At 47.9% G+C, this 25620-nt stretch overlaps 4 protein-coding genes across 20 annotated transcripts in view; 2 read left to right on the plus strand and 2 right to left on the minus strand.

Annotated features, from left to right (window-relative positions):
• Window positions 1-3099, minus strand: part of Atg9a (autophagy related 9A) — an 11078-nt gene extending 7979 nt beyond the window's left edge. Inside the window, exons 1-6 of one of the 9 annotated variants that reach the window (XM_031368035.1) lie at window positions 2732-2915; window positions 1901-1990; window positions 1733-1787; window positions 1221-1352; window positions 1037-1080; window positions 336-400 (exon numbers count right to left, since the gene is read on the minus strand). In XM_031368035.1, coding sequence (XP_031223895.1) covers window positions 336-400; window positions 1037-1080; window positions 1221-1323 — 212 coding nt within the window. In that variant the 5' untranslated portion in view covers window positions 1324-1352; window positions 1733-1787; window positions 1901-1990; window positions 2732-2915. Of the gene's footprint in view, window positions 1-335; window positions 401-1036; window positions 1081-1220; window positions 1353-1732; window positions 1791-1900; window positions 1991-2393; window positions 2649-2731 lie in introns of those variants that run through there. The other 8 variants (XM_031368036.1, XM_031368041.1, XM_031368033.1 and 5 more) reach the window with 8 other exon arrangements.
• On the plus strand, window positions 3068-10226 carry Ankzf1 (ankyrin repeat and zinc finger peptidyl tRNA hydrolase 1). 5 transcript variants are annotated; one of them, XM_031368047.1, is made up of 13 exons: window positions 3068-3589; window positions 5353-5459; window positions 5686-5788; window positions 5909-6102; window positions 6453-6565; window positions 6654-6801; window positions 7009-7237; window positions 7373-7528; window positions 8505-8985; window positions 9126-9237; window positions 9339-9506; window positions 9630-9715; window positions 9898-10226. In XM_031368047.1, the coding sequence occupies exons 1-13, from the start codon at window positions 3364-3366 to the stop codon at window positions 10019-10021; spliced, it is 2247 nt and encodes a 748-aa protein (XP_031223907.1). In that variant the 5' UTR covers window positions 3068-3363; the 3' UTR covers window positions 10022-10226. The 5 variants fall into 5 exon arrangements, with proteins under 5 accessions (XP_031223907.1, XP_031223905.1, XP_031223906.1 ...); XM_031368045.1 differs by having other exon boundaries at window positions 3346-3589; window positions 9339-9715; XM_031368046.1 differs by having other exon boundaries at window positions 3346-3589; window positions 9339-10027.
• On the minus strand, window positions 10179-21287 carry Glb1l (galactosidase beta 1 like). Of its 2 annotated transcripts, none has more exons than XM_031368050.1 (17): window positions 21094-21287; window positions 19864-19986; window positions 19540-19706; window positions 19170-19320; window positions 18796-18856; window positions 13614-13708; window positions 13335-13509; window positions 13182-13240; window positions 12964-13085; window positions 12825-12865; window positions 12510-12628; window positions 12165-12239; window positions 11964-12053; window positions 11724-11837; window positions 11170-11301; window positions 10752-10967; window positions 10179-10597 (listed from the first exon to the last, which is right to left on the minus strand). In XM_031368050.1, exons 2-17 carry the CDS (start codon window positions 19921-19923, stop codon window positions 10334-10336), a joined length of 1941 nt encoding a protein of 646 aa, XP_031223910.1. In that variant the 5' UTR covers window positions 19924-19986; window positions 21094-21287; the 3' UTR covers window positions 10179-10333. The 2 variants fall into 2 exon arrangements, with proteins under 2 accessions (XP_031223910.1, XP_031223912.1); XM_031368052.1 differs by having other exon boundaries at window positions 10188-10597; window positions 19864-20191.
• Window positions 21288-21324: 37 nt separating this feature from the next.
• Window positions 21325-24569, plus strand: Stk16 (serine/threonine kinase 16). 4 transcript variants are annotated; one of them, XR_004117939.1, is made up of 9 exons: window positions 21325-21555; window positions 21725-21899; window positions 22421-22640; window positions 22915-23048; window positions 23196-23316; window positions 23443-23538; window positions 23636-23799; window positions 23903-24024; window positions 24141-24160. XR_004117939.1 is itself a non-coding variant. In XM_031368054.1 (8 exons), the coding sequence occupies exons 2-8, from the start codon at window positions 21814-21816 to the stop codon at window positions 24277-24279; spliced, it is 918 nt and encodes a 305-aa protein (XP_031223914.1). In that variant the 5' UTR covers window positions 21328-21555; window positions 21725-21813; the 3' UTR covers window positions 24280-24569. The 4 variants fall into 4 exon arrangements, 3 of the variants coding, with proteins under 3 accessions (XP_031223913.1, XP_031223915.1, XP_031223914.1); XM_031368054.1 differs by lacking the exon at window positions 23636-23799 and having other exon boundaries at window positions 21328-21555; window positions 24141-24569; XM_031368053.1 differs by lacking the exon at window positions 23636-23799 and having other exon boundaries at window positions 21326-21555; window positions 22915-23316; window positions 24141-24569.
• Window positions 24570-25620: the final 1051 nt, after the last annotated feature.

Raw genomic sequence — 25620 nt, forward strand, 5'->3', positions numbered from 1 at the left:
AGTACCAGACTGTTCCTCCTACTCCAGCAGGGCTAATGTGTAGTCAGACAGAATACAGGTTCCAAGACTTCCTGACTGAACCATATATATCCTCCTACAGCATTGGTGAAATGACTAAGTTCTTGTTATAAGTTCTTGTTACGAAACAGATAGGACCTGGGAAGCTGAGGGGAGGCCACGCGTTTAAATGCTATACCCGGTCTTGAGATATAAAGGTTTATAGAGTTTTGGGCCTAGGGTGGTGTTGCCTTGTCGGGTGTAGCCAGGCATGAACAAAAGGGAAGACCAGAATAAGTACTCTTTCACCACAGCAATGCATCCCCTAGTATACTTACATGAGTTCAAAAATCTCTCCAATGAGCATACATGTGAAGCCATTCTTCTGATGTAGATTATAAACGTGTAAGTGTTAAGAAAAAGTGGCCAGGAAGCAAAGACATTTAAGAATACAGACTTTTGTTTGTTTGTTTTTGTTCTTCGAGACAGGGTTTCTCTGTGTAGCCCTGGCTGTCCTGGAACTCAGGCTGGCCTCCAACTCAGAAATCTGCCTGCCTCTGCCTCCCAAGTGCTGGGATTAAAGGCATGCACCACCACTGACCGGCCTAGAATATAGACTTTTATGTCCACACACTCCCAAGCTGAAGTCCTGGCTCTATAACTCTCTGGAGTGTGATCTTTAACAGGTTACTTCCCTAAGCTGTGTCCACAGTGGCAAATTGATAATACCCATAGCTACCTTTTATGGTTATTGGATCTAGGAGAATGCATTCAAAGTATTTAATACAGAAATGACAGAGTCAAAGATGTTATTACCATTAACAACTAACACCCTTAGAAGAGTTCTTCATGAAGAAACACAAGGGCACAGAGCTCTCAGCTAATACAAGGTATTATTCTTAACAATCGTTATTTCAATATGAGTTTCATTTCCCCTTCCATGGACTAGAGCGGAACTCATCCCCGTTTCCCATCAGAGTCCTAGCTCAGAGAGGGCTAAGAAGGTGGAAGAGCTCCAATGCAGAAACACAAAGGATATTCGAGAGAAGAAGAGATCAAGGTTTTCAATGTGGTGCCAAGGTGCTGTGGACACAGGAGACGTTAGATCCCTGAAGTAGTTATTCTCCCCCAACCCCTTCCCCCTCCACTGTCCTGCTCCCTCAGAGTTCCTCCAGCAACTTCCAGCCATGCCCCTGCTCTGGCTGTCATATCCCAAAACTCACATTTGCTCCCCTCAGCCACATGCACCAACAGGTCCTCTTCCCCTGGGGGTGAATCGCTATAGGAGGCCTCTAGGCGCTGGTATTCAGTGTCAAACTGTGCCATCACCGCAACCCCCTGTTCACCTCGTTAACCTGCCAGTGAAGAGAACTCGCATCAGATCCAGGCACTGTCTACTCACTGTCCTGCCCACCAGGCCAGAAGGAATGAGAAAGAATACTTGGGATTTGTTTTTACCACTAACCTCCTTGGCTCAGAAGCAGTTCAGGGATAATATAGCCCAAGAACAGCTAAGCTTGGGACTTAAGGGGGCCTTCACTCTGGTCCTCATTCCCAGAACCTTTACTGGGTAGCTACAATGCCAAAATCTGCCCATTTGGTATGGGGTGAGCTGTTTTCATTTTCTATCCAGTGAAGCGAAAGTTTCCTCCCCTTCCCCTCCTGGTCTCTCCAGAGACTAAACGTTTAGAAGCATTTTTGTAAACAAATGTTTAAGATAAGCACATGGCCCTACCAGCTCCATGGACAGGTTCTGCTCCACTTCAGTCCTGGGTGCCCTGGTTGGACAGCTGCTGGAGGAAAAGGTGTCAGGCCTCAAAGAATGGGGAGTTGGGACAGAAAAAAAAATCCAACCCTCCCTCCGACCCACCCAAATCCCACTAAGAGGAGGGCAAAGAGACACCTTTCCAGTTGTGTCAGATGTCTCCTGGTGTTCTATGTAGGGCCATCCATCTACTTTGAGGATACCCGGGAGTAACTAAACTCTCTGACCCTGTGGAGAGTGAGTCAGTTACAGGTCAGAATCCACGCAGCCCTCTGGAACTCTTTTACCTTTGGTCTACCTCAACTTTAGAAATCAGACATGCTTTTGGGGGAGTCCAGAAAACCCCAAATGAGAGTCTTCTCAAGATTTTTTCTGGACAATCCCTTCTGCTTCCCTAGTATCAGAGACCTAGGCAGGCAGGGCTTCTGGATCGGAACTTTCCAGTCCATGTAGACTCTGGATCCCACTTGAATAAGTGGGTTCCCTGGGTGCCTAGTGCCAGGTGGGGTCGAGGTGGTATGGTGTACTCCCAATCAGTGATGACTCTGGGGATGGTGGATCTCAGTCCGACCTGGTCCCAGAGGGAGTCCCTTGTTTAGTAAGAGGCGTGTGTCTCAGAAAACACACTCACCTGGTCAGTGTAGACCCAGGGCCCATGGATCTCCCCAGGAAGGGCCTGTGCTCAGGGGTGTCTGTGGATGGTGGAGGGGTCGAGCTAGATCTACTTCTGATATCCCTGGTGGGCTGGGATGCCTCCCCAATCCCAGCCACCTAGACCTGAGCACAGGGCGTCCCAGGGACGCCCGGCCCCAGGCCAGGGGCTAGGGCTCCCAACAGCGGACAACCCGGCGCGCGGCCCCGGCGCACGCGCGCTCCCCTGGCCACGCGCGCCCTCTATCAAAACATTCTGGCTGCGCGCCCCCGGCCCGCCCGCCGCTCCCCTGCCCCCGTTACGCATCGCGAGCTCACTTGGGGCTCTGTGGGCACCCCTGGCCAGCTTGGGCCTGGGTCTGGAGATTCCAGTTACCAGCCTCGCGTGTCACCGCAGGAACCGCGACCCGGGCGATTCCAGAAGCCCGGTCTGTTCTGCTGGGCTCAGCTAGACCCGGAGCTCTAGGCCCTCCGTCTGTCACTCACTGTCACCCGCAGCCAGTCTGGCCAATGAAAAAAGTGGGTGGAGACATGATGGCCAATTCTTAGCCCAGGGGGCAGGACGAAAGGTTGAAGGCGGGTCTTGGAGAGCAGAAGGCCAATAGTGTGCTCTACGTGATGAGGGGCTGGGCTACGGGCGCGGCAGTGTGTCCCCTTCGACTCTCCGTAGCTGCCGGATTATTGTGGTGTTGCAGAAATCCAGCTTCCGAACGGTGGACTTGCGGGTGGCTCGGCTCTCGGGACTTTAGGGGAGGCTTCTGAGGGCGGGTCGAGTGACGAGGCTCGTAGGTGTCGGTGCTAGTAGATCAGTTGGGTAGCCTCTGACTGGTAACTCCTGTTCTCGATTTGGGTCTGGGTGCTCTCCATTTCACTCCTGAAGATCCTCACGTATTTACAGCAGCACTGATTTGTGGCAGCCGGTGAAGGCAGAGGGGCATTTCTGCGTGGGGATGGCCAGTCCGCCTGGCGACGCGGTAGTAGAATCTCGCTCGGGAGGGTTGTTTCTGTCCTCCGTTTCTTCTTCAGCCATGTCGCCAGCTCCACGTGCAGCCCCAGCCCCTGCCTCCGTTTCCCTGTTGGCCCTCAACCGGGAAGCTCCACTCGTTCGTGGCCTGAGCCTAGTGAGCCAAGCTCCCGGGGAGGCTCTGCCCTGGGCGCCGCGTACTTCCTGTCCAGGTATCCGGGATGCTTTGGGGTGGACCTTTGAGGAACGTCACAGGGTTCCGTGGAGTCTATTAACACGGAAGACTTTTACATCGTGATTTCCCAGCTTAGGAATCCACACTGATTCTTTCTGTTGGCCCGCTTTTTCTTTCCCCAATATATTACAGCCTCGGGTTGTTTATACAGGGCTGGCCCATAAATTGTCACCATAAAAGTTTCTAGCTATTGTTTATATCTCGTTACATCAATACCACTGCTTTTAAAACACCTTTCCTAGGTCTATTTCAAAAAGAAGTGGACTCTAGTCAGATAGATTCCCTTTTGCTAAATACAGAATTTACTAATTTTGTACGCTAGCTTGTCTTTGGCTGTGTTTTCTTGTACTTTTCTTAGGATGTCTGTCCACTGTAACTGGGACTAAAAGATGTAAATTTCCATTTTTGGAACTGGTTTTATTATGGTTAAAAATAAATTTAATCTAGGAGTTGTGACACCCACCTGTAACTCCAGCACTTAGGAATCTGAGGCAAGAAGTGGGACTTCAACAACCTAGACTGTACAGTGAGACCTTGTCTGGGGGGTGGAGAACAGAAAAAAAAATGTTTTACGTGCTAGAGTATGTAGCTTAGAAAAATTAGATCTGGGTTCCTTCCCCAATACCGCAGAAGTATTTTAGGGCTTACTAGGAAGGGAGCTAAAGTCCAGTTATCTTTCAGACACCATGATGTGAGGCTTTGCTTGGGTATCAAGATGTGACAGATCATCCCTGGACTTGTTTTCTTGGGGGTATGCCTGCTTATCCTCAGAGAGACCACTATGTACACCCCCAAGTTCACTTTTGGGAACAAGGATTTGCCCATTATCCATATCAATGGGGGTGTTTGTTTTGTTTTGTTTGGGGGGTTGTAACTCCCAACCTCTAAGAGAGCAGTCGGTGCCCTTAACAGCTGAGCCACCTATCCAGGCCCTTGTTTTGTTTTTGAGATAGGGTCTTTCTGCATAGCCTTGCTTGGCCTGGAACTCACTATGTAGACCAGGCTGACCTTTAACTAATAAGAGATCTGTCTGCCTCTGCCTCCCAACTGCTTCACCAAGTCTAGCTTCAGTTAAGTTTGATGTAAAGAGATAGAAGTACTTCTAGAGTTAGCCTTTACTTGTATCTGAGGATTTGGAAAACATTGATTCAGGAAGCATTTTCCTGATTGATGGCTCAGTTTTGATAATTTACCCTTGCTAGAAGGTTCCCCAGATGTATTGGGTAGCACTTAATAGACTGAAAAAGGAGGTGGGGTGGGATGCAGTTCAGTGGTTCAGAGCATGCTTAGGATGTGTGAGATCTTAAAGGAGGTGGGGTGGGATGCAGTTCAGTGATTCAGAGCATGCTTAGGATGTGTGAGATCTTAAAGGAGGTGGGGTGGGATGCAGTTCAGTGGTTCAGGGCATGCTTAGGATGTGTGAGATCTTAGCCCCAGCACCAAAAAGAAGATTGAACCTTACTCCCATCTGTTTTCTACAACATTTCCCTAAACACTCCACTTTGATCATTGAAATGTAATATTTAATTGTACATGTATCTCTTCAAGTGTATTTACTGTACAAAATAGTTACTGTGCCGTTTATTTCATGATTGCCAGATTGTAAATTCTTGGAGGCAAGGTCGGGCCATGTCTTTCTTCTGTATTATCAGGTATTCACTATAGCCCTGGGTACTGTAGGTTCACTGTAGATTGGATACAATCCCTTTCTACTTCCAGTTATCACTTTCTTCCTTTCAGGAGAGAACACAAGGTCAGGGAAAAAAGTATCTCCATATTCTCTGGATATTTCAGATAAATTATTTTGTTCAGCCTGTGACCAGATCTTCCAGAACCACCAGGAACAGGTAAAAGGCCAGAGTGTGGGATTAAGTGTTAGAAAGCAAAAGTGTAATTCTGGGTAGGAGGAGGAGGACATGGATTTACCTTAAGCTACAAAAGGTCCATACCTTATCTAGTGTACTTATGTTAACCAGGTTGTATTTCCCGGGTCTGTGACTAGCTTTGTCTACTGTGCACAGCCAAGGTGGAATCTCTTTCCACTCTTTGCCTCCCCTTTTCCTTTCATACCAGAGAGAACATTATAAGCTTGATTGGCATCGCTTTAACTTAAAACAACGTCTCAAGAACAAGCCCCTCCTGTCTGCCTCAGACTTTGAAAAGCAAAGCTCCACAGGTAATGCTTGTTACAGGAAAGTCTGTATGGGAGCAGGGAGTCGGGGTGGGAAAGACCCCATGGGGTGTGAAGGAACGTCAAAGGTGGAGTGTCAAGCTTGTGTCCCATATTTGTCTTCAGGAGATCTTTCTAGCATCTCTGGATCAGATGACTCAGACTCAACCAGTGAAGAGGACTCGCTGACACTGGATGAGGGGAGGGCTGAATCTGAGAAACCGAACCGACCCCCTGGATTCTACCCACATCGGGTCCTTTTCAAAAACGCTCAGGGCCAGTTTCTTTATGCCTATCGTTGTGTCCTCGGCCCTCACCAGGCAAGTAATAGTAGAGATTATGTGATCAGTCCCAGCTTTTGTATACTAGGCTTTCTTCAGCCAGTGTATGTCTTATTTTTTTCTTTCCTGTTGGGGAAGGCTATATCACACCTGGTAGCATAATCTTGAACTGGCCAGAATCTTGAACGGGTCAAGTGTAATGGGTTTAAGTCTAAATTGTGATTATATCATTCCTATCTTCCACTACTACCTCTTGAAGCCTTGGGTATTCTTTGTGAAATGGAAACGAGGCAAAGATAGTTGTAATAGATGAGATAATGCAATATAACACTTGGTTTCTTGTTTTCCATGCATGCAGTATGTGGAATGTTTGTTGATGTGTCATCTAGATCTCCCCAGAAAAGGCAGAATTGCTGCTACAAAACCTGCAAACTGGAGGTCCCAGACACTACGTGGTGCTCATGGCTGCAGCTGGACATTTTGCTGGTGCCATTTTTCAAGGGTGAGAGGGTGCTGCATGGGGTAAGGATGGACCCCACTAACCTGGGAATACTGCCTGGTCTCCAGTACTGAGTCTGTGCCGTCTACAGAAGAGAAGTGGTGGCACACAAAACCTTTCACCGTTACACTGTGCGGGCCAAGCGGGGCACAGCCCAGGGGCTTCAGGATGCCCAGGGTAGGGCATCCCGCTCTGCTGGAGCCAACTTGAGGCGTTACAATGAAGCCATGCTCTATAAGGTGAGTTAGGCCTTACAGATCTGATAGTCCACTGATCTCATGTTTTTCTAGTTTTCTGGGTGACAATAGGATAAGAATTTCTAGAAACATTCTCTCATTCTCTCTCTTCCTCTCCCTTTGTATGATTGTAGGGCCGTTGTTTGGTTTGGAGATTTTTTTTTTTAAAGCAACAGATGAAGCTATGCTAAGTGGAGTTACTCTCTTTAGGATGTTCGTGACCTGCTGGCAGGGCCAACCTGGTCCAAAGCGCTAGGGGAGGCCGAAACAATACTGCTCCGTGCCCCACGCTCTGGCCGGTCCTTGTTCTTTGGAGGCCAAGGGGCACCCCTACAAAGGAATGATTCCCGAATTTGGGATATCCCTCTCTCCACCCGCAGACCGACTTTTGGAGAGCTTCAGCGTGTACTCCATAAGCTGACCACCTTGCAGGTGTATGGTGAGCTATTCCAGATCTTGGGACCTCATACACAGACCCATGTATCCATAGGGTTTTCTAGCTGGTGGACTGCAGCCCAATTGACCTGAGTTAGTTTCTCCACACCTAAAATTGAGACTGTTTGTTTTATGGCAGATGAAGACCCTCGAGAAATGGTCAGATTTCAGTCTCCTGAGGCACACTGGAAACCAGTGAGAGAGGAGAGGAAAAGGGATACCGAGAAAGAAAAAACAGAGGTCCCCAGTGATGCAAATAAGGCACTCGGGCAGGATGAAGAACCACTCAAACAAGGTTTGAGCACCATCTGACAATTGTATAATGTATCTACCTATCTGCCTTGGAAATGCAGTGGCTGATTCTCATAACTGATCCATCTAAAGGCTGATAGGTGACCCCTTAAACTATGCCTACAGCCAGCCATCCACTCATCTATCCCTATGAGCATCTTTTTATAAAAATAAGGTATGTTGTAAAAAGCAAACATGTTTGTCTTTTGAGTGTGTCTCACTTCAGCCCAGGCTGGTCTAGAACTCACTGTATAGCACCCACACTGGCCTCGAAATCATGGCAATCTTCCTGACTCAGCCACCCAAATGCTGGGATCACATTCGAGCCACCACACCAAGCTGCTTTCTTATCAAGGCAGGGTCTTTGTTGGCTGGCCTGGAGTTCTCTGTAGCCCAGGTTGATCTTAAACTCACTGTCCTTTTGTCTCCAGTATCCAAATGCTGGGATTACAGGTATGTACTGCCACATCTGTCGGCTGAGATATGCTCAGTGACTTGCCAGGTCTTAGGACTGCTCATAGGTACATCCTGGTACTTAGCATGAGGGAATATGCCGAGTTTGATTGGATGCTGTGCTTGGGGCTAAGCATTGCTTTCCTCTACTTTTTTGGGCTTTTTGTTTGATTGCTTTTGTCTTTTTCTTTTTTGTTTTTTTGTGGTGGTGGTGGTGGTGGTGGTGGTTTTGGTTTGTTTTTTAGGCGGGTCTCACTATCTAACTCTAGCTGTCCTAGAATTCAGCCAGATAAACCAGGCTGGCCTTGATCTCTTAGAGATCCACCCGCCTCTGCCTCCCTAAGGCTAGGATTAAAGGCGTGTACTGTCCTGTTATTGGGAGAGTCCAGGGACAGAATAAAAACACTTCATTTCAGGATGATCTGGAGTTATCTTTTTTATAAATATAAACCCATCTGAGGAAGGCCATATCTTTCTACCCTCTCTCCCTATTCCTTAGATAGATCCAAGATCGTATCTTTTTCTAGGTTCAGAGTCTCAGGAAGATGATGGCTCCGAAGTAGAGTTGGAGCTAGTAGAATTGACACTGGGGACCCTGGATCTTCGTGAATTTGAAGTATTGCCCAAGCGGAGAAGGAGGAAGAGGAAGAAGGAGAGAAGTCAAGAGCAGCAGTGTGGGGCACAGGGGCCTCTTCCTCAGCAACCTCAAGATAAGCCATTCTCACAGCCAACCCAAGGGGTTGCAACCCCATTGGACACTTTGGTTGAGGAGGCCAAAGCCCCTGGTCAACCAGAGCTCTGGGATATGCTTCTAGCTGCTTGTCGTGCTGGAGAAGTTGAGGTGCTAAAGCTGCAGCTAGCCACTGGGCCTGTAGACCCTGAAGTTATGTCCCTACTCAATGCCCCTCTGGGTTCTGGTGGCTTTACTCTCCTGCACGCAGCAGCCGCAGCTGGAAGAGGCTTAGTAGTTCGTTTGCTGTTGGAAGCAGGTGCTGACCCCACTGTGCTGTGAGTATCTCCTTCCTGACCCCATTTAGGTATAGAGAACATAACTCGGTAGCTCATGTTGGCACTTGATACCATTTCCTTGGGTGATGCCAGGAAAAGCAGGAGGCAAGTTGAACTTGGTTTGGGGGTTTTGTCTTTAGGGACTCTAGGGCTCGGCCACCTTATACTGTAGCAGCTGACAAATCAACGCGTAATGAATTCCGGAGGTTCATGGAGAAGAATCTTGATGCCTATGATTACAACAAGGCTCGGGTGAGCTGGAAAAGGAGCTACAGAGCGGAGGGCACGAGAGATCCTCATTAGGTTCTTTCTACTTCCTTGTAGTTTTATAATATCTTTGGGAAATCTTCCAGGTGCCAGGGCCATTGACTCAAGAAATGGAGGCCCGGCAGGCTACAAGAAAAAAAGAGCAGAAGGCAGCTCGACGGCAACGCGAGCAACAGCAGCGGAAGCAGAAGGAGCAGGAAGAACAGGAGCAAGAGGAACAGCGGCGGTTTGCTGCCCTCAGTGACCGAGAGAAGGTGAGTCTTGTACTGGCAGGCTTCTGTAAGTGCCTACCTCCCCTCCCCAGACTGAGCTGTTATTTCCTGAGTGCACTGTCTATCTCTGGGACTTTTGTCTGGAACATCTTTTCTGTTTTGCAGAGAGCTCTGGCTGCAGAGCGCCGACTTGCTGCCCAGTTGGGAGCCCCTAGCCCTCCAGTTCCTGACTCTGCAGTTGTCAATGCTGGGTATGGGGACCAGGGGATGAGTGAAAGGGTGTGCTCCTGTGTTCTAGGGTAATGAGTGCCTTCATGGCGTTCAGAGGGTGGCAGGGGGGACTTGAGAGTGCCTGACCTTTAAGGGCTGGGCAGCGCTTAGATGGGAAAGTTTGTGGGGTACCTGTCCAAACATTTTCCTTCTTTTTGTTCAGACGCTGCTGGAGTTGTGGTGTGTCCCTCCAAGGCCTCGTTCCCTTTCACTACCTCGACTTCTCTTTCTGCTCCATGCGTTGCCTTCGAGACCATCGCAGTCAGGCGGGGAGGCCTTCATCTTGATTTCTTACAGCATCTGGGGCCAACTCTAGGTCCCAAGAGGACACATCCAGACCTAGAGCTCTCTTCCTCCTCATGAAGCTTGACATTATTATTTGGAAGATGGGCAGTGAAGGACACTCAGGAACCGGGGCAGACAGGGCCAGGGAGGTGTGTGGAGCCAGTGCTGTCTTTGGAGTTTTAATCACAATAAAGTTTGGCAAGAAAACTGTGTGAGTACTTACAGTCAGAGGGATTGTAGCCTTTGATTCTTTATGGTCACTGTGGCCATCACCAAAGGATCCTGCCCTGTGTCCCAGACTCTGGGGTCATCTTTCAGTGCCCACTTAACTCCATTGATTCAATGGAACCTTGTGTTTCTGAGAGAAGATAGTTATACCCCCAGTGCAAAGTGCTATTGAGGATAGGCTTATCCAAAAACTGGATTTGCGGGTCGTGAGGCACATTTTCTAGCTCCAGCAGTGTGATTTTGTTGATTGATTTACCAAACAGCAACAGTCTTGGCACGTATAGGGTCTGTTGTGGACCCCGCATTGTCCAGTACCGGCCCAAGTTAAACCCATTGATCCACACTTGGCCCTGGGGGAAGGGATGGAGTGGAAAGACAGGGTCAGCTCTCGGCGGTGGAGTTAGCCCCTTTCAGCTTTCTAGTCAGAACTGTAATGTGTATTTGCAGTTTGGTTTTCTTGTAATGTGCCCATCCCCCAATTCCTTCTACCACCATTAGCAATACCTTGGTCCATCCAGGTAGATAGAGAAATGTGTCCCCAAGTAAGCCTAAAACTGGAAACTTTGCGGAATAGAAGGCAGGGACAGAGGAAGCTTGAGGCTGGGCTCTTTTCATCAGCTGCAGGGGGAACCACCATTTTACAAGCTTATCCACCTTGAGAGGGAACATCATCCACTCAGTGAGGATTGTCTGCCCCAGAAGTGGTGGTTCTAACAGGCCCTGTGGGGAAGCAAGTGAGAAGTCACTCACTGAGTCAGGGCACACTGTCCCCATCGAGCCCTGGAATGTAACTGGCCATGTCCACGTCCTCAAGAGCCATTCCTGTGCCTACACCTAAAGGCAGAGTTCTTCCACTAGGTCCTTCTCCCCCAGAGAGGTGGTTAAGAAGGGTCCTGGGGAAGAAGGGACAAAGCCAGCTCACCTTGAAGTCACTATGGTTAGACCCAAAACTGAGCCTCCCCATATTCTCTAGCAATATATCCAGCCTGGTCCCTACTTTCCCAGTCAAATACAGTTCTTGTTTCAAACTCCGCTCCAGAATGCCCTTCAATACCTGTGGATAAAAGATAGGCTCTGGTAAAAGAAGGGCCTGGTGTCCTTGTCCACTACACGGTGAGTCACGTTAGAAGACTTTATTTGGAGGGCAAGGAGAATGTAATCACTTTATTGGTTGTCTACCATTCTTCTGTTTTGTTTTGTTTTGTTTTTTCTGAGACAGGGTCTCTGTGTCCAGACTGTGAAAACTCACTATACAGCCCAGGCTTGTGATTTCCTTGCTTCAGACTACTTAGTGTTGGGAATGCAGGTATGCCCCACCATGTCCCTATTTAAAAAACTTAACCATATTCTCCGCGAATCCTACCTTATAACCTGGGCAGACAGATGGGGAAGGGTTGGAATGGGGATTTTAAAGATGAAAGGTATTTGGGGAAGGGATGAGATTGTAAGTACAACAGTTGGGAATTAGGTTCTTACCCCATCTACCATCACATAGGCACGGTCATGAATTCCATTATTTGGCACCCAGAATGGTGTTGGTTCTAAAATAGTATAAGCCAGATAGGTCCTGTACAACATAAAGCCATGGTCCTAGATACAGAAGGATGAGGACTTAAGATGAAATGGTAATGAGGAGGAGCAACGTAAGGAAGGTTAGTAGCCAAAAGGACATTTGGCTGTAGCTGTTGAAGGAGCCTACCATTCCCATTATCTTACCAGTTTAACAGCCTCAAAGGTCAATGGCAAAACTGAATGGATGGGGCCTTGGGGGCAGAGAAAGTCTAGGAAAGACAGCAAATTCCCATCCTGTGAGGACAAAGAGCAACCAAACTGTTAAACTTCTGAACTGAGGGCTGCTCAAGGTAACTGATTCAGAAAACACCAATATAAAATCGGCAAAGATGGGGAGAAACTTACCAGGCTCATAGGCAAAGGTCCAAGCTTCATCTTGGGGCTGGGGGGAGGTAAAGGTCCCAAGGGGATTTCCTGGAACTGAGCCCAAATTCTCTCAGTAGTCATAGGCAAACCAAAACAATCCAAGGCTCTAAAAGAAGGTTCTTGACCTGGAACCCAGGGATAGGCTGCAGGGAGCCATGAAGACCCTATAATTTTTTACATGTGGAATTCCCCAGATGGTTCTATATGAGTGGGAACATTCATGGAATGCTAAGTGAGCTCTGTTCCCCAGACAAACACCACCAGTTTATAGGGCTCCTTTACAATATGGGCACTCTCCCTTCTCCCCAATTAATAAAAGGGCACCTTGCTGATGACATTTCGAATTGCAAAAAGCTTAGGTGTAGGGTCCCCTGCTTCAGATATGGGTGCATCATAGTCGTAACTGGTAGTAATTGGAAGGAAGCGTCCCTTTTCGTCAGCACCTGGGTTAAAGTAATTTCATTAATTCAACATCATCTTAGGTGATAGGCACTAAGCACAGAGCCTTGTACAGAAAAATCTTGCCATTAGAGGGGAAAGTGGTCGTCACACACAGCTTCTACATATCCTAATTTATCCTGCCCAAGATTCTGATTCCTTGTTTCCCCTCTGCTTCCATCAAAGGGAATTGATACTCACCATTCCAGTATCCAAAGTTGGTACCTCCATGGAACATATACCTAAAGTCGGGGTGAGCGGGGAGAAAGGGCAAAATCTGACCTATGGAATCTTAACTTTAAAACCCCAGCTCCCAGGAGCATATTGTGCCTTCAGTTACATGTTCACGCTGGCTCCCAACTGGAGCATTTTTTCTAGTCCTTGGGCTACAGCTGAACTGGACCGTGTGGAGTGATTTTGGCCCCAGTAATCCAGCCAGCCGGTATAGTACTCAGAGTTCACCTAGAGAGAGAAGCGAAAGGAGCCATCGTGAGGTGGGAACAAGCTGGACCCTCCAGCCATTTGATTTTTCTCATTACCCTTTCTATGGCCTCTCACCAATGGCCCACGAGGTTCATACTCCCGAAGCAGGGAAAAGATTTTGGTCATGTTGTCAGCTGCAAAAAGAGAGAAAAATAAATGTTGAAAAAAAAATATCACAGAGGAGGTGCCTGAGACCCAGACTCTACTCCCAACCCTTGTTTAAGAGACCTGGGCCAAAATCTATAGTGGTATAGAGTCCCTGAAGGGAACCACATCTGAGTCCTTGAGGCCCATCTGTGGTGAAGAGCAAGATCTTGTCTCCCAGTAATGCCCGGAAGAGGCCAGCCAAGTGTCTCATATACTTGAAGTCACAGGCATTGTAACTACCGTATTCATTCTCCACCTGCCAGGGACAGAGGAAAAGAGGAGCCCAGCTATGAGACAGAGAAGGTTACGAACAGTGTGTCCCTACGTCTGTCTCATGGCCAGCCCACTTCCCATTCATACCTGAATGCTAATGATGTTGCCGCCGTTGTGGTAGAGAAATGGATATATCTTTGGCAGCAAGACCTTGAACCAGGAGTCCACAGCTTCAAGGAAGGCTAGGAAGGAGCAGTGTGCGCTGCTTATTAGGGCCTGCAACTTCCAAGGTCTCACCCCACCCCCAGCAACCCCAACAGCAACCTCAGTATGAAGCCTGGGCTGTAGCATCCTTCTCCCTGGCTCACAACTAAATCCAGAGAGCAGTGACTCTAAAATTCTTAATTATTTTTATTTATTTACTTATTTTTATGTGCATGTGTATGAGTATTTTTGCCTGCATGTATGTCTCTGTACCGAGTGCTTGATGACTGCAGAGGAGGCCAGAAGATGGGGTTGGAGCCTCTGGAGCTGGAGTTACAGTAATGAGCCACCACATGGGTCCTCTATGAGAGCAGTCAATGCTCTGATGTGCTGAGCCATCACTCCAGCCTCAAGAGCAGTGGCTCTTAGAGGAAACTCTCAGCACACACGGCAGAGTAGTGTTCCCTAAGACTCCATCTATGAAAAAGGCTAACCATTTTATATGGAGTTATTAGCTTGCACCTAAGAGTACTGTGAAATTTAACAGGAAAGTAGTGTTTGACTTGCGTAGAATCAGTCCATGCAATTTTATGCCTTAAATTCTCAACTCCTATTTATTACTTTTAGAATTCCCTCAGTGACTTCATGTATGTTATGTCCTCTGCCTGACTTTTCCTCCCATCTTCCTTTTCCTAGTTGATGCCAGCTTATGCCTCAATCCTTTATGCTCATGCTTTTAAATTACATTTACTTATTTAGTTATTTATCTGTACTATGTTATTAAAATGTGTATGCCAGCCAAGAGATTACTTTGCTTGCTGGTTTGTGTGTGTGTGCTATTAAGATGTATATGCCAGCCAAGGGGTGGTTTGGATCAGCAGCTAGCAATGGGGATCAGCAGAGTAGTTAAATTCAATGTTGTTGAGAGCAATATGGGTGTGTGTATGTGAATAAATGTGCCCTGGCATATGTGTGAATGACTACCTTTAGGAGTCACTTGTCTCCTTCCACCATCTGGGTCTCAAACAATGCATTCAGGTCACCAGGCATGGTGACAGGCATTTTCTCTCACACCTAGACTCCTTTTTTTTTTCAAGGTTTTCCTATGAGGCCTAGGGTCTAGGAACTTACTATGTAAATCCGACTGTCCTTGAACTCAGAGGTCAGCCTGCATCAACCTAGAATTAAAGCCTTGCACGTGACTAATATCTTCATCTTTGTTGTTAACAAAAACAAGGGGCCCCAGAAAGCCCCTCCCAGCCCAGGAGGAAAAGGAATTCAAAGCAACAAGGAATTCTAATAGCAATAAGGTTGCACCACAGACCAGCCTTGACTACGTGAGAACCTGTCTCAAACAAAAAAACCTCTACTGTCCCCAGATAAGAATGGATCCTTTTGTTACACAGTCTCACTTCATGTGGGCTCTTTTAAGAGCTTTACAAATGGTGCTTGTGTGTTTGTCTAACCATTGCACCAATGTCAGGATCCAGTACTGTTGGAGCAACCCTGAGCACCAGAGGACAGAGCTTAGAAAACAGCAGCGTCTCTGGGTAGACTTAGTGAAAAGTATTTTAAAGGACATTTTAAAATTATTTTTTGTTTGTGTTTTTGAGACAGGGTTTGCCCATGTGGTCCTGGCTGTCTTGGAAATCACTCTGTAATCAGGCTGGCCTGGAACTCAAGAGATCCAGTTGCCTCTGCCTCCAGAGTGCTAGGATTAAAAGTGTGTGCCACCACCTCTGACCATTTTTGAATTGTTTGTTTGTTAGCCTTGGCTGTCCTGGACTTGCTTTGTATACCAGACTGGTCTCAAACTTGAAGAGATCTGCCTGCCTCTGCTCCTGAGTGCTGGGATCAAAGGCATGCCTGGCTCATTTTTAAATTCTTACAAAGTTTTAAATTACATTTATTTAGTGTGTGTATGTGCATTCAAGCCATGGCATGCTTGTAGAAATCAAAAGACAATGTGCAGAGGTTGGTTCTCTCCCTTCACCACGAGAATCCAAGGGCACCAAACTCAGGTTGTTAGGTTTGGAAGCAAGTAGATTTGTCTGTTGACACATCTCATAAGTATTATTTCTTTTCATTTGGAAAAAAAAAAAAAAAGGTTTCAAAAGGTAGCCCCATCTGTCCTAGAATTTCCTGTGTATACCAGGTTGGCCTCAAACTGACAGAAATTTGCTGGCCCCTGACACTCAAGCATATTAAAGGCATACAACACTATGCCCAGCTCATTTTTTAAAAACCTTAAATCATTTAATTATTTTTATTCTTATGTTTTACACAAGAGACCCATCCAAGCACATATGAAACCACTTTTATTCAATCAACAAGTATGCATGGGTGACTGCTTCAAGCACTCGCCTAGGTGTATGGAAGGAGCAACAGGCAGAAAGAATCTCTGCTTTATGGGTTCTTTCTCGAGTGGAAGCAGACAATAAATATCTGAGAAAAACTACATAGTGTGTTAGGGACAAGAAGAACAAGGCAGGAAAGGAGGCATACAATAGGTTCAGTATGGAATGCTTAAAACTTAGATGGTGGCCAGAAGTTATCACCGAAGGTGATTTCTGCAGGGGTGCTTCAGAAGCACCCCACGTAAATGCCTTCAACACTGAGCAATGAGGGCAGTATGGCTGGGGCCAAGGAAGCAGGCAGCGGCAGATACCAGGGAGCCAGGCCTAGGGCCAGAGGCTGAGTATGTGGTTCATATTGAATGAGATGAGAGTTTATTAGGGAGGTATGACTTGACCTGAGATGGATGTTTAAACAGTTTTCATAGAAGCCCACTAGTTGCTATACCAAGAACAGAGTAGATGTGAGGAAAGCCAACTAGGAAGAGCAATGAGGATGCTATTAAGATGGCAGCAAGAGGGGCTGGAGAGATGGCTCAGAGGTGAAGAGCACTGACTGCTCTTCCAAAGGTCCTGAGTTCAATTCCCAGCAACCACATGGTGGCTCACAATCCTCTGTAAGGAGATCTGGCTCCCTCTTCTGGAGTGTCTGAAGATAGCTATAGTGTACTTACATAAAATAAGTCTTTAAAAAAAAAAATGGCAGCAAGGGGAGGTTCATGCCAGTAGGTGGCACTGGAAGTGACTGGAAATAGTTAAATTCAATGTTGTTGAGAGTCATGCTGACAGGATTTTCTGATGGACTGAATGTAGGATGATAGGAAAGAGAGTGTGGAGTGATAGGAAAGGTGTGAAGGGTTACACTGCAGCGTTTAGAGTGCTAAGATGGGAAACTCTAGAAACAAGTAGCTGCTTTGGTAGGCCGGACCAGAATCTCAGTTTCTGTTATTTCATTGCACCTTTTATCTGTCTAAATAGAGAAGCAACATAGGAGTTTAAGTATGTGTGAAGAAGCCACGGGAAAGGTCCTAGGAGAGAGATACATATTTGGGGGGTCAGCACAGGTTAAATCTACCACATAAATGGATGAAATAACTTAGAGAACAAAATTAGGAAAGAGATATATCCAAGGACAGAGTCCTGGGACAGTCCAACCTTTAGAGGAAAGGGAAATGGGAAAACAGACTGTGACTGAATGGTCAAGAAAGCTTCTGTGAGGCAAGGGCCAGACAAGCGAAGCATCATGAAAGAAAGTGAGCTTTGTGTTTTGTTTTCCTCAGACAGCTTCACAGTGTAGACCAAGCTGTCCTGAACTCTGGACCACCTTGCCTCAGTTTCCCTAGTGTTGAGATTTCAGGCATGCACTACCATGCTTGGCTAGAAGAATGTATTTCAAAGACAGGGTGGTCAGCCATGCCTAGTGCTGCGGACTAGTCAAGAGTGGTGAGGTGTGCCAGATCACAGTGAGGGTTACAACTTGGAGGTCACTTGAACAAAACAGGCTGCATGTTGGCACTCTGTTAACCCTTCACGTTTTAAATGGAGTCACCTCCAGCCTCTCCCATTTTCCTCAATAAATGGTCTTGACTGGTCAGAAAATTGATCCTTTTCCTACCATGGCCCCCACCTGGCCTCCTCATCCACTAAAAGTGTGTCCACAAGTCTTGTTACACTTTGCTCCCAAACCGTCTCTTAGGTCTGCCTCTTCTCCCACTTCTACTACTATCACTGTACTTAAACACCATCATCGTCACTCATCTACCGTAAGAATCTCCATTCACTTCCTTGCTCTTGCTGGCTTTAACCCAGTTGCATTCAGGCTGAAGTAATGTTAAAGTAAATCCAGCAGTGGACTATTTCTGAGGAAATTTTTCAGGGGATTTCTACTGTGATTGGAATAAATCACAAAGCTCCATCCTAGGACTGCAAGAGCCTCTGCCATTTGCATAATTACCTCAGCTGGAGTTCCCTAGCACACTCCTGCCTCCCTGACTACTGCTCTAGCCATGCTGCTCCTCCATCTCACAAGTTTTTTCCCATCCCGGGGATGGACTGACCACTCAGCCACATTTAATACTCAACCAGTGCTTTCTCTTCCACAGAAGCCAACGAAAATGTTACCTTCTCAGAGAGTCTCTTCTCACTACTCACTACCCTCAGTTCTTCTCTTGTTATTCATTATTTCACCTCCTTATTTATATAGTTTTTGTACAGTATAGTCACAGTATATGGTCTTTTTGAAAAACAACTGTCTCAGCCAGGCGGTGGTGGTGCACGCCTTTAACCCCAGCACTTGGGAGGCAGAGGCAGGCAGATTTCTGAGTTCAAGACCAGCCTGGTCTACAGAGTAAGTTCCAGGACAGCCATGGCTACACAGAGAAACCCTGTCAGGAAAAAAACAAAAAACAAAAAACAAAACAAAACAAAAATGAAAAACAACTGTCTCTGTTTCTCCCACTCTCTTTTTTCCTTTAATGTGATACAAGGTCTCTTGTATCAGACTGGCTTCTAACTTCCTACATAACAGAGGACGATCTTGAACTCCTGATCCCCCTGTCTCTACCTTATAAGAGCTGGGATTATAGGTGTGCATCACATGCCTGCTCTGCAACTCACACTACTGTAAGTTTTATTTTGTACAGGGACTAGGTCTCTGAGCTCCCAGTTTCTAGCATCCAGCATCCATCATGTCGAAGGAAAAAATAAATGTATGACCTCTAAATAAGGAATGGCCTCTTGTTCAGGTATTCAAATCTGTTGTCTCAACTCACCAGGATCTGAGGTTCTCAGATGAATATTAGGGTTTCGAAGCAACCAAGATGGGAGACCTCCCTTAAGAAAAACATAAAGGCAACACATGAGCAGGCAAGGGGTTTGTTTCTGTTTCGTTTTGACACAGGGTTTCACCCTGTAGCCCAGGCTAGCTTCAATAGCTTCAGTCTTACTGTCTCAACCTCCTAAATTCTGGGATTACAGGATAAGCCACCTCTTGAGCTACAGATGGGTTTTGTTTGCAGTACAGTGGGAGGCAAGAAGGAGGGAGTTGAGTTCAGCGCTGGAAATTGCCCCTTAGAGTGTGGGCAGGAAGGAGTTGAAACCCACAGGAACTTCACCTTTGGTTCTGCCCTTCTCCCAACTAACTCACCATCTCCCACTCAGCGCAGATGTAAGGTCCTGGTCTCAGAATGACCAACAGGTTCAATTTAGCTGCCTCATTCAGAAAGGCAATGAGGTCCCGGCTGCCGTTAAAGTTATAGATCCCAGGCTCTGGCTCATGGTAGTTCCAGGGCACGTAACTGAGAAAGAAAGATGTTAACAGGACCCAAAGGTTCCCTAGGAGACTCAGAACTTGCAGAGAAGCAGCTAGAAAGAAGTTCCGGGCCGCCCTTTCTCACTCTTGCCTGAGGAGTCCTGGAGCTCAAACCCTTTCAAAACCCAAGTTAGTTTTCCTGGGGAACCCCATTCTAAGGAAGAGTAAACCTCGCTTCCACAAAGCTCTCGCGAGCACTTCTTACAACTGCACAGCGTTGAGGCCGCTCAAATGCATCTTGAGAAGCCGGTCGGCCCAAAGAACCCGCGGTACGCGAAAGTAGTGCAAGCTGCCAGAAACATAGCGGAAAGGGGCCCCGTCCAGGAGGAATCTGTCGTGTTCCAGATCCACTACGAAGGAGCGAGCTTCTGCCTGCAAGGGCGAAAGCCTGGCTCAGCAGAGGTCTGGAGTAAGGGTCAGTGTCTGCCAAGTGTTTAAGAGATAAAACTGGCCTTGTCGGCAGTTAGCTATTTCTCCACTGTTCTCCTCTCCCCACATCCAGGCAGACAGTCTGACCCTCTCGGTTTACCTGGGACAGCAGCAGCAGGATCACAAGCCGCAGCAGCGGGGAAGGCAGGTCGGGTGGCATCTTCTGAGCTTACAAAGTTCTTCTATTCAGTGAGGGCTTTCCCACCCGTCACGTGTCGGATTCCTGGGAGGGAACCTCGTCAAGCAAGGGGCGGAGACCACCTCAAGTTTTCAGGCTCTTAACCCGGACTTTGCCTGTAGCCATCCACGGTCCACTAGTTTGTAAAATCCTCTATATATTACTTCTCGAAGTGCTGAACCCGAATCAGCTCCATTAGCATCACCTGGGAGCTTGTTAGAAACGCAGAATCTCGTGTCCTACCCTTGACCTATAGAATTAGAGTCTGCTTTAACAAGCCTGCTCTTCTACACTGAACTCTCGCAGGGCTGGTAGGGCGTCTTAAATCTTCATGAGTAGCAAAGGATCCGGCACATATCAGGTTAAATCTATATGCATGGTAGCAGTAGGGTTAAAAAGGATTCAGAAACAGTGGGAAACATAGAAAATCTTTACGGCGATCATGACTGGAAAGGGGTTATAAGGAGCCTGTTCTGGTCACTTATCTTTTTTGGAGGTGCACTCCTTTCCAATATATCCTGCTTGTCTAGGCAAGAGATGTGAAACAAACTGTGTAGTACAAAGACTTAGAAGTCTAATTTTCCACTTCTCCTGCCTTCACAGCCATAGATTTGAGGAACAGGGCAGAAAATACTATTATTTCTGTTTATTGACACACATTGAAGGCTATGTTTAAAAAAAAAAAAAACTATACGAAAGACATCTCAGTTAATTTTGAAACAACTCATGAAATAATTCTCATTCTCGCCTTACACACGAGGAGAATGAAGGTTGGAAATATTAAGTGGCTGTCCAAAGTCACTAGTTCAGTAGAGCTGGGATTGGAACTAGTCAGTTTGGCCTCGTAATTCACAACACTAAGCCGTAGGTACTGTCTTACAGCTGGCAAAAGTGAGAATCTGAAAGACTAAATAACTTGCTGGAGGTCACACAGCTAGGAGACTGTTAGGACCAGATTTACTTTAGTTCAAGGGCACACTCTGACACTAGCCAAGGCAGTGGAATACAGGCCAGACCCCTGAAAGTGTTAAGGGATCAGACCTCCAGGGATCTCTAAGGGTCAGCACCCGCCCTTCTTTGGTCCCTCCTCCAAGCTAGATTGTAGTAAGCCACTTTCTAACTCCAGCGCGCGGGAGCTCTAAGGCCTCCTACCTCCGACATTGGGGGACGGAGGTCCTAGGGGCCTCGGGTAGAGGCCTGCTTTGCTCCTCTTTGGTACAAGTCCCTGCGTCTTGACCCTTACTGAGGGCCAAGTGGGAACCCTCAGCGAGATACAGAAACCAATCCACCCCCGGCCTAGCCGGGCCCTGGCCTCTCACTTCCGGGTTCCCACATCCTCTTGCCGCCTCTTGTTGCTAGGATACAGAGGGCCGTTACCTCGACGCGGACTGATGATGTCACCGTGGCTTCCGGCCCCTGGCCCTTAGTTCAGGCCGGAGCTAGGTCCGTGAGAAGTTAGTATTGGCCTACCCTGTGCTCGTTCCTGAGCGACGGAGGGTGGACTCGGCCAGAGGTGGGCTCGAGTCCCGCACCTCCTGCGCCTCCACCCCATGCCTGACGGGTGTGAAAACTGGACCTGGCCGAAGGTGGGCCGGGGTTGAAAGAAACGGCCCGGTAAGACGCAGCGTGGCCTGAACTCAGCCTTCTTAGCGCTGGAGTCGCCAGGGCCTGTTTTCTTTAGATGTGAATCTGGGTTCTCGGAGGCGAGCCTGAGCTCTCTTGGTTGGTGCCTCGGTGGCTGGCTGGATTGTTCTTGACCTGCGACCTGCTGTTTTCATTCTAGCATGATCCGCCGGGACCCCAACCCATCGCCCAGAAGACCCCACTCTCCCTGGAAGGAAGACCATCCTTGAGGAGGATGACTGAGACGTTATGGGCCACGCACTGTGTGTCTGCTCCAGGGGAACTGTCATCATTGACAATAAGCGTTACCTCTTCGTCCAGAAACTGGGGGAGGGGTGAGTGTTTGGAAGTCACTTAGCTAGACCCAGGTCATTTGGGGAGTGTTAGCCTTAGATTCTACCTCACCTGACCGGTTAGCTGAGTGGGTCAAGAAGTGGATTCTATACCCTGGCTTCTTGGATCTACCTTGTGTGACCTTAAGTAAACCGTGGTTTCTTCTGCTTAAACGGAGATGATTATAATGTCTCACTAAGGGACTTGTGAGAACGAAGTGAGATAGTATATTCTTTAACACATGTCACCCAGTGCCTGGCTCATGAGCACTTACCCAGTTTTGATTGCTGCTTGAAATTAATTGAACATCTTATGCTTAGACCAAAGAACCTCAGAGATTTCAGTGCCCCTGCTCTTGAGGAGTGCAGACCCTGATGTCTTGAAACTATATGAGAGCTACGTCTTGGGGGGTTGGGAGGGTTCCACTCCATGTGAGAGGCACTCCTCCCTCAGGGAATTCCTCTGGGCCCAAGCTATGTGGGAGATATGACCATGATCCTTCCCTGACCCCTTTGGCCCACAGTGGGTTCAGCTATGTGGACCTAGTGGAGGGCTTGCATGATGGACACTTCTACGCCCTGAAGCGAATCCTATGTCATGAGCAACAGGACCAGGAAGAAGCCCAGCGAGAGGCAGACATGCATCGCCTCTTCCAGCATCCAAACATCCTTCGTCTCATGGCTTACTGTCTGAAAGAGCGGGGTGCTAAGCATGAAGCCTGGCTGCTGCTGCCCTTCTTCAAGGTCAGAAAAACTTGTAGTGATAAAGGAGGGCCTCACGAAGGGCCCTTTGGGCAGTCAAACATAAATATGCTAGGAACACATGCCCTGGTTTTGGCCATTTTAAATTTGGGGCTCAGAAGACCATAGGGTCCCCTGTGAACTTGACATCCCACAAAGCCCCAAATGATTAGTAAGAGTGTATGTGGTGAAAGGGTGGACAGACTTTGACACAAAATAGAATCCTTGGAAGTAGAGGCTTCAAAAATGTCTCAACGCAGGAAAACTTGTGTTGTAGAGAGGTACACTGTGGAGTGAGATAGAAAGGCTGAAGGACCAAGGCAACTTCCTGACTGAAGACCAAATCCTTCCACTGTTGCTGGGTATCTGCAGAGGCCTTGAGGCCATTCATGCCAAGGGTTATGCACACAGGTCAGTGGGCGGGCCCTATGCACTTAATGAAGCCAGGGGAAGAGCAGTGCCAGGAGAATTGGAGTTCCTCTGCACTCTCCGAGGTGTTCCCTGGGATACCAGCTTCCCCGCCCAGGATGCCTTTGGGTCATTTTCACTTCCCTCCAGGGACCTGAAGCCCACCAATATTTTGCTTGGTGATGAGGGGCAGCCAGTTTTAATGGACTTGGGTTCTATGAATCAAGCATGCATTCAAGTGGAGGGGTCTCGCCAGGCCCTAGCTCTACAGGTAAGAGAGTCTCCTGGTTTCTTTGGCCATCTCCTCCCCATCCCCAGATCATTCTGATGCATGCACCAATTTGGTCACATGATATGGCTTGTGCTCCACTTTTGAGCTCTGGGGACACTGTTCCAGGACTGGGCAGCCCAGCGGTGCACCATCTCCTACCGGGCACCTGAACTTTTTTCTGTGCAAAGCCACTGTGTCATCGATGAGCGGACTGATGTCTGGGTGAGGAGCTTGTGGGTGGGAAACTGGGTGGGGAAGGGTGTGGCTCTATAACTGTCTTGCCATACAGGGAAGGAGACTTTTGGTTTCTCTTGCATAGAACCCCAGAACCACAATATGTCTTCACACCCGACCACTTCCTTCCTGGGAACCATCTCTGATACCGTTCTTAGGAAGCGATGCAATCGCTGTGGCTGAATTGCTAGAGGCACTAGCTAAGCAGGGGCCACACAGGCCTCCCTCCTGCCAACATGGTTCCTCTGGGTGAGGTTGGCATATATTTAGCTTACATGGTCTCCTTTTACCATGGCAATAAGGAAATGGATGGCATTTTTCATCTTCCAGGAACTAACCAAATTATGCTCAGTCCCTAGGCTGTGTGCTTTATGCCATGATGTTTGGGGAAGGCCCTTACGATATGGTGTTCCAGAAGGGTGACAGTGTGGCCCTTGCTGTGCAGAATGAACTCAGCATCCCACAGAGCCCCAGGTGAGCAATAAGAGGGACATCAAATATTGTAAACTCTTGCCTAGATTCAGGCAAGTTGGAATCGTAGCAGTTCTAGGACGCATGTCCTCCAGTCCTCTGCCTTCCCCCTCTGGCAGGCATTCTTCAGCATTGCGACAGCTATTGGCCTCTATGATGACTGTGGACCCCCAGCAGCGGCCTCACATCCCTGTCCTCCTCAGTCAGTTGGAGGCATTGCAGCCACCAGCTCCTGGCCAGCACACCACCCAGATCTGATCAAATCCGTGGACATATTGGGTAGATGACCTTGAAGCGGCTCTCACCCCTCATTGGAACTCCTTCCGTGCTACCCAGGATGACTCTCACGGCTATGGGCAAGGATGGTGGGTCCTTGTATATTCTGCTCTCTTATCCCAATACCTAGGCAAGGAGCCTAGGGTGAGTTGGGGGAAAATGAAACAGAAAATATGGCTCAAAGCTGGACTGCTGGGGTACATCATGTTCTGCTTCCAGATCCGGAAGTGGGAGAATACATAAAAAGGAGAATAAAGTGAAAACGGACCATGTGTATTTTAGGTCAGTGTGTCTGGGGGGAAAGAATGAACTCTGATTTCTATTTCCAAGGGAATCTCCTGGCCAGAAGTACTGGTATGATGTCGTGAGGCAGATCTACTTGAGTTCTGGCAGCTTGGCAGCAGGCAGGTCTTTTAAGCTTGCCTTAGTCAAAACCAGAGTGTTTCCAGCTTGAGCTGGTTTCTGACTGTGCCAAGAAGTGGGACCAGGGTCCCCTTGAAAACACACTCAATTAGTTCTGTCATTCATTCCCAGGGTGGGTAGCTTAGAACAGCCCAGCTCGGCAGATTTGCCAAGTCCATGACCTCTGGGTGGAAGCACACCAGGTCTTTTCCCTTCTTCAGTAGAGGACAAAGGGAGTGGAGCTGGCAGCCATTTTTTCCCAGTCTCCCAGATTATTCTAGCTCACAGATGGTTAATAATTGATGAGGCTAGTGGCCTGTGGCAGTATCCAGCAGCCACTTCCTGCCCTATTTGCTGAGTAAACAGGCACCCTGCCTTAGCTGGGTTTCAAACTCGTTCCTCAGGGAAGGGCACTGCTTCCCTGAGTCACCAGGGAGGGGAGGCAAGGGCAGGGTTGGTGCTCCTGTTCTGGAGATTTTGAAGCTTCCTCCCCCAAGCCATGTCCATCCCTACATGCTGACGTCAACATGAGTCCTAGGGTGCCTATTAGTGAAGTATAATTTATCCCTAGGGTCCAGACAGAAGGCTTCCACCCCAGCAGAGGCTGAAGCCAAAAGAAAGCACAAACAGAGGGGAGACGACCTGACTTTTAATAGCATAGCTCCAGCCCCAGAAAGCAAGATAGACTGCAAGCTGTGCAAAGATGCCAGAGGTGCAATGGCACAAACAACTAGGAGCCTGCCCTTGTTCCTGCCCATCCCCCAAGTTTGTGAGGTGGCTGTGTGCCCAGGAACCTTGGGCCCGCCCAGCCCCCACTCCCAAATCCTTAGTGTTCAACGAAGCCTGGGCCAAACCTTGCTTCTAGAGCTGTTGAGTGAAGCAGCAGCAAGAAGAATAAAGTAGTCCAACCATCCAACACAA

Source organism: Mastomys coucha, unplaced genomic scaffold (genome assembly GCF_008632895.1).
Source record: "Mastomys coucha isolate ucsf_1 unplaced genomic scaffold, UCSF_Mcou_1 pScaffold14, whole genome shotgun sequence".
NCBI lineage: Eukaryota > Metazoa > Chordata > Mammalia > Rodentia > Muridae > Mastomys > Mastomys coucha.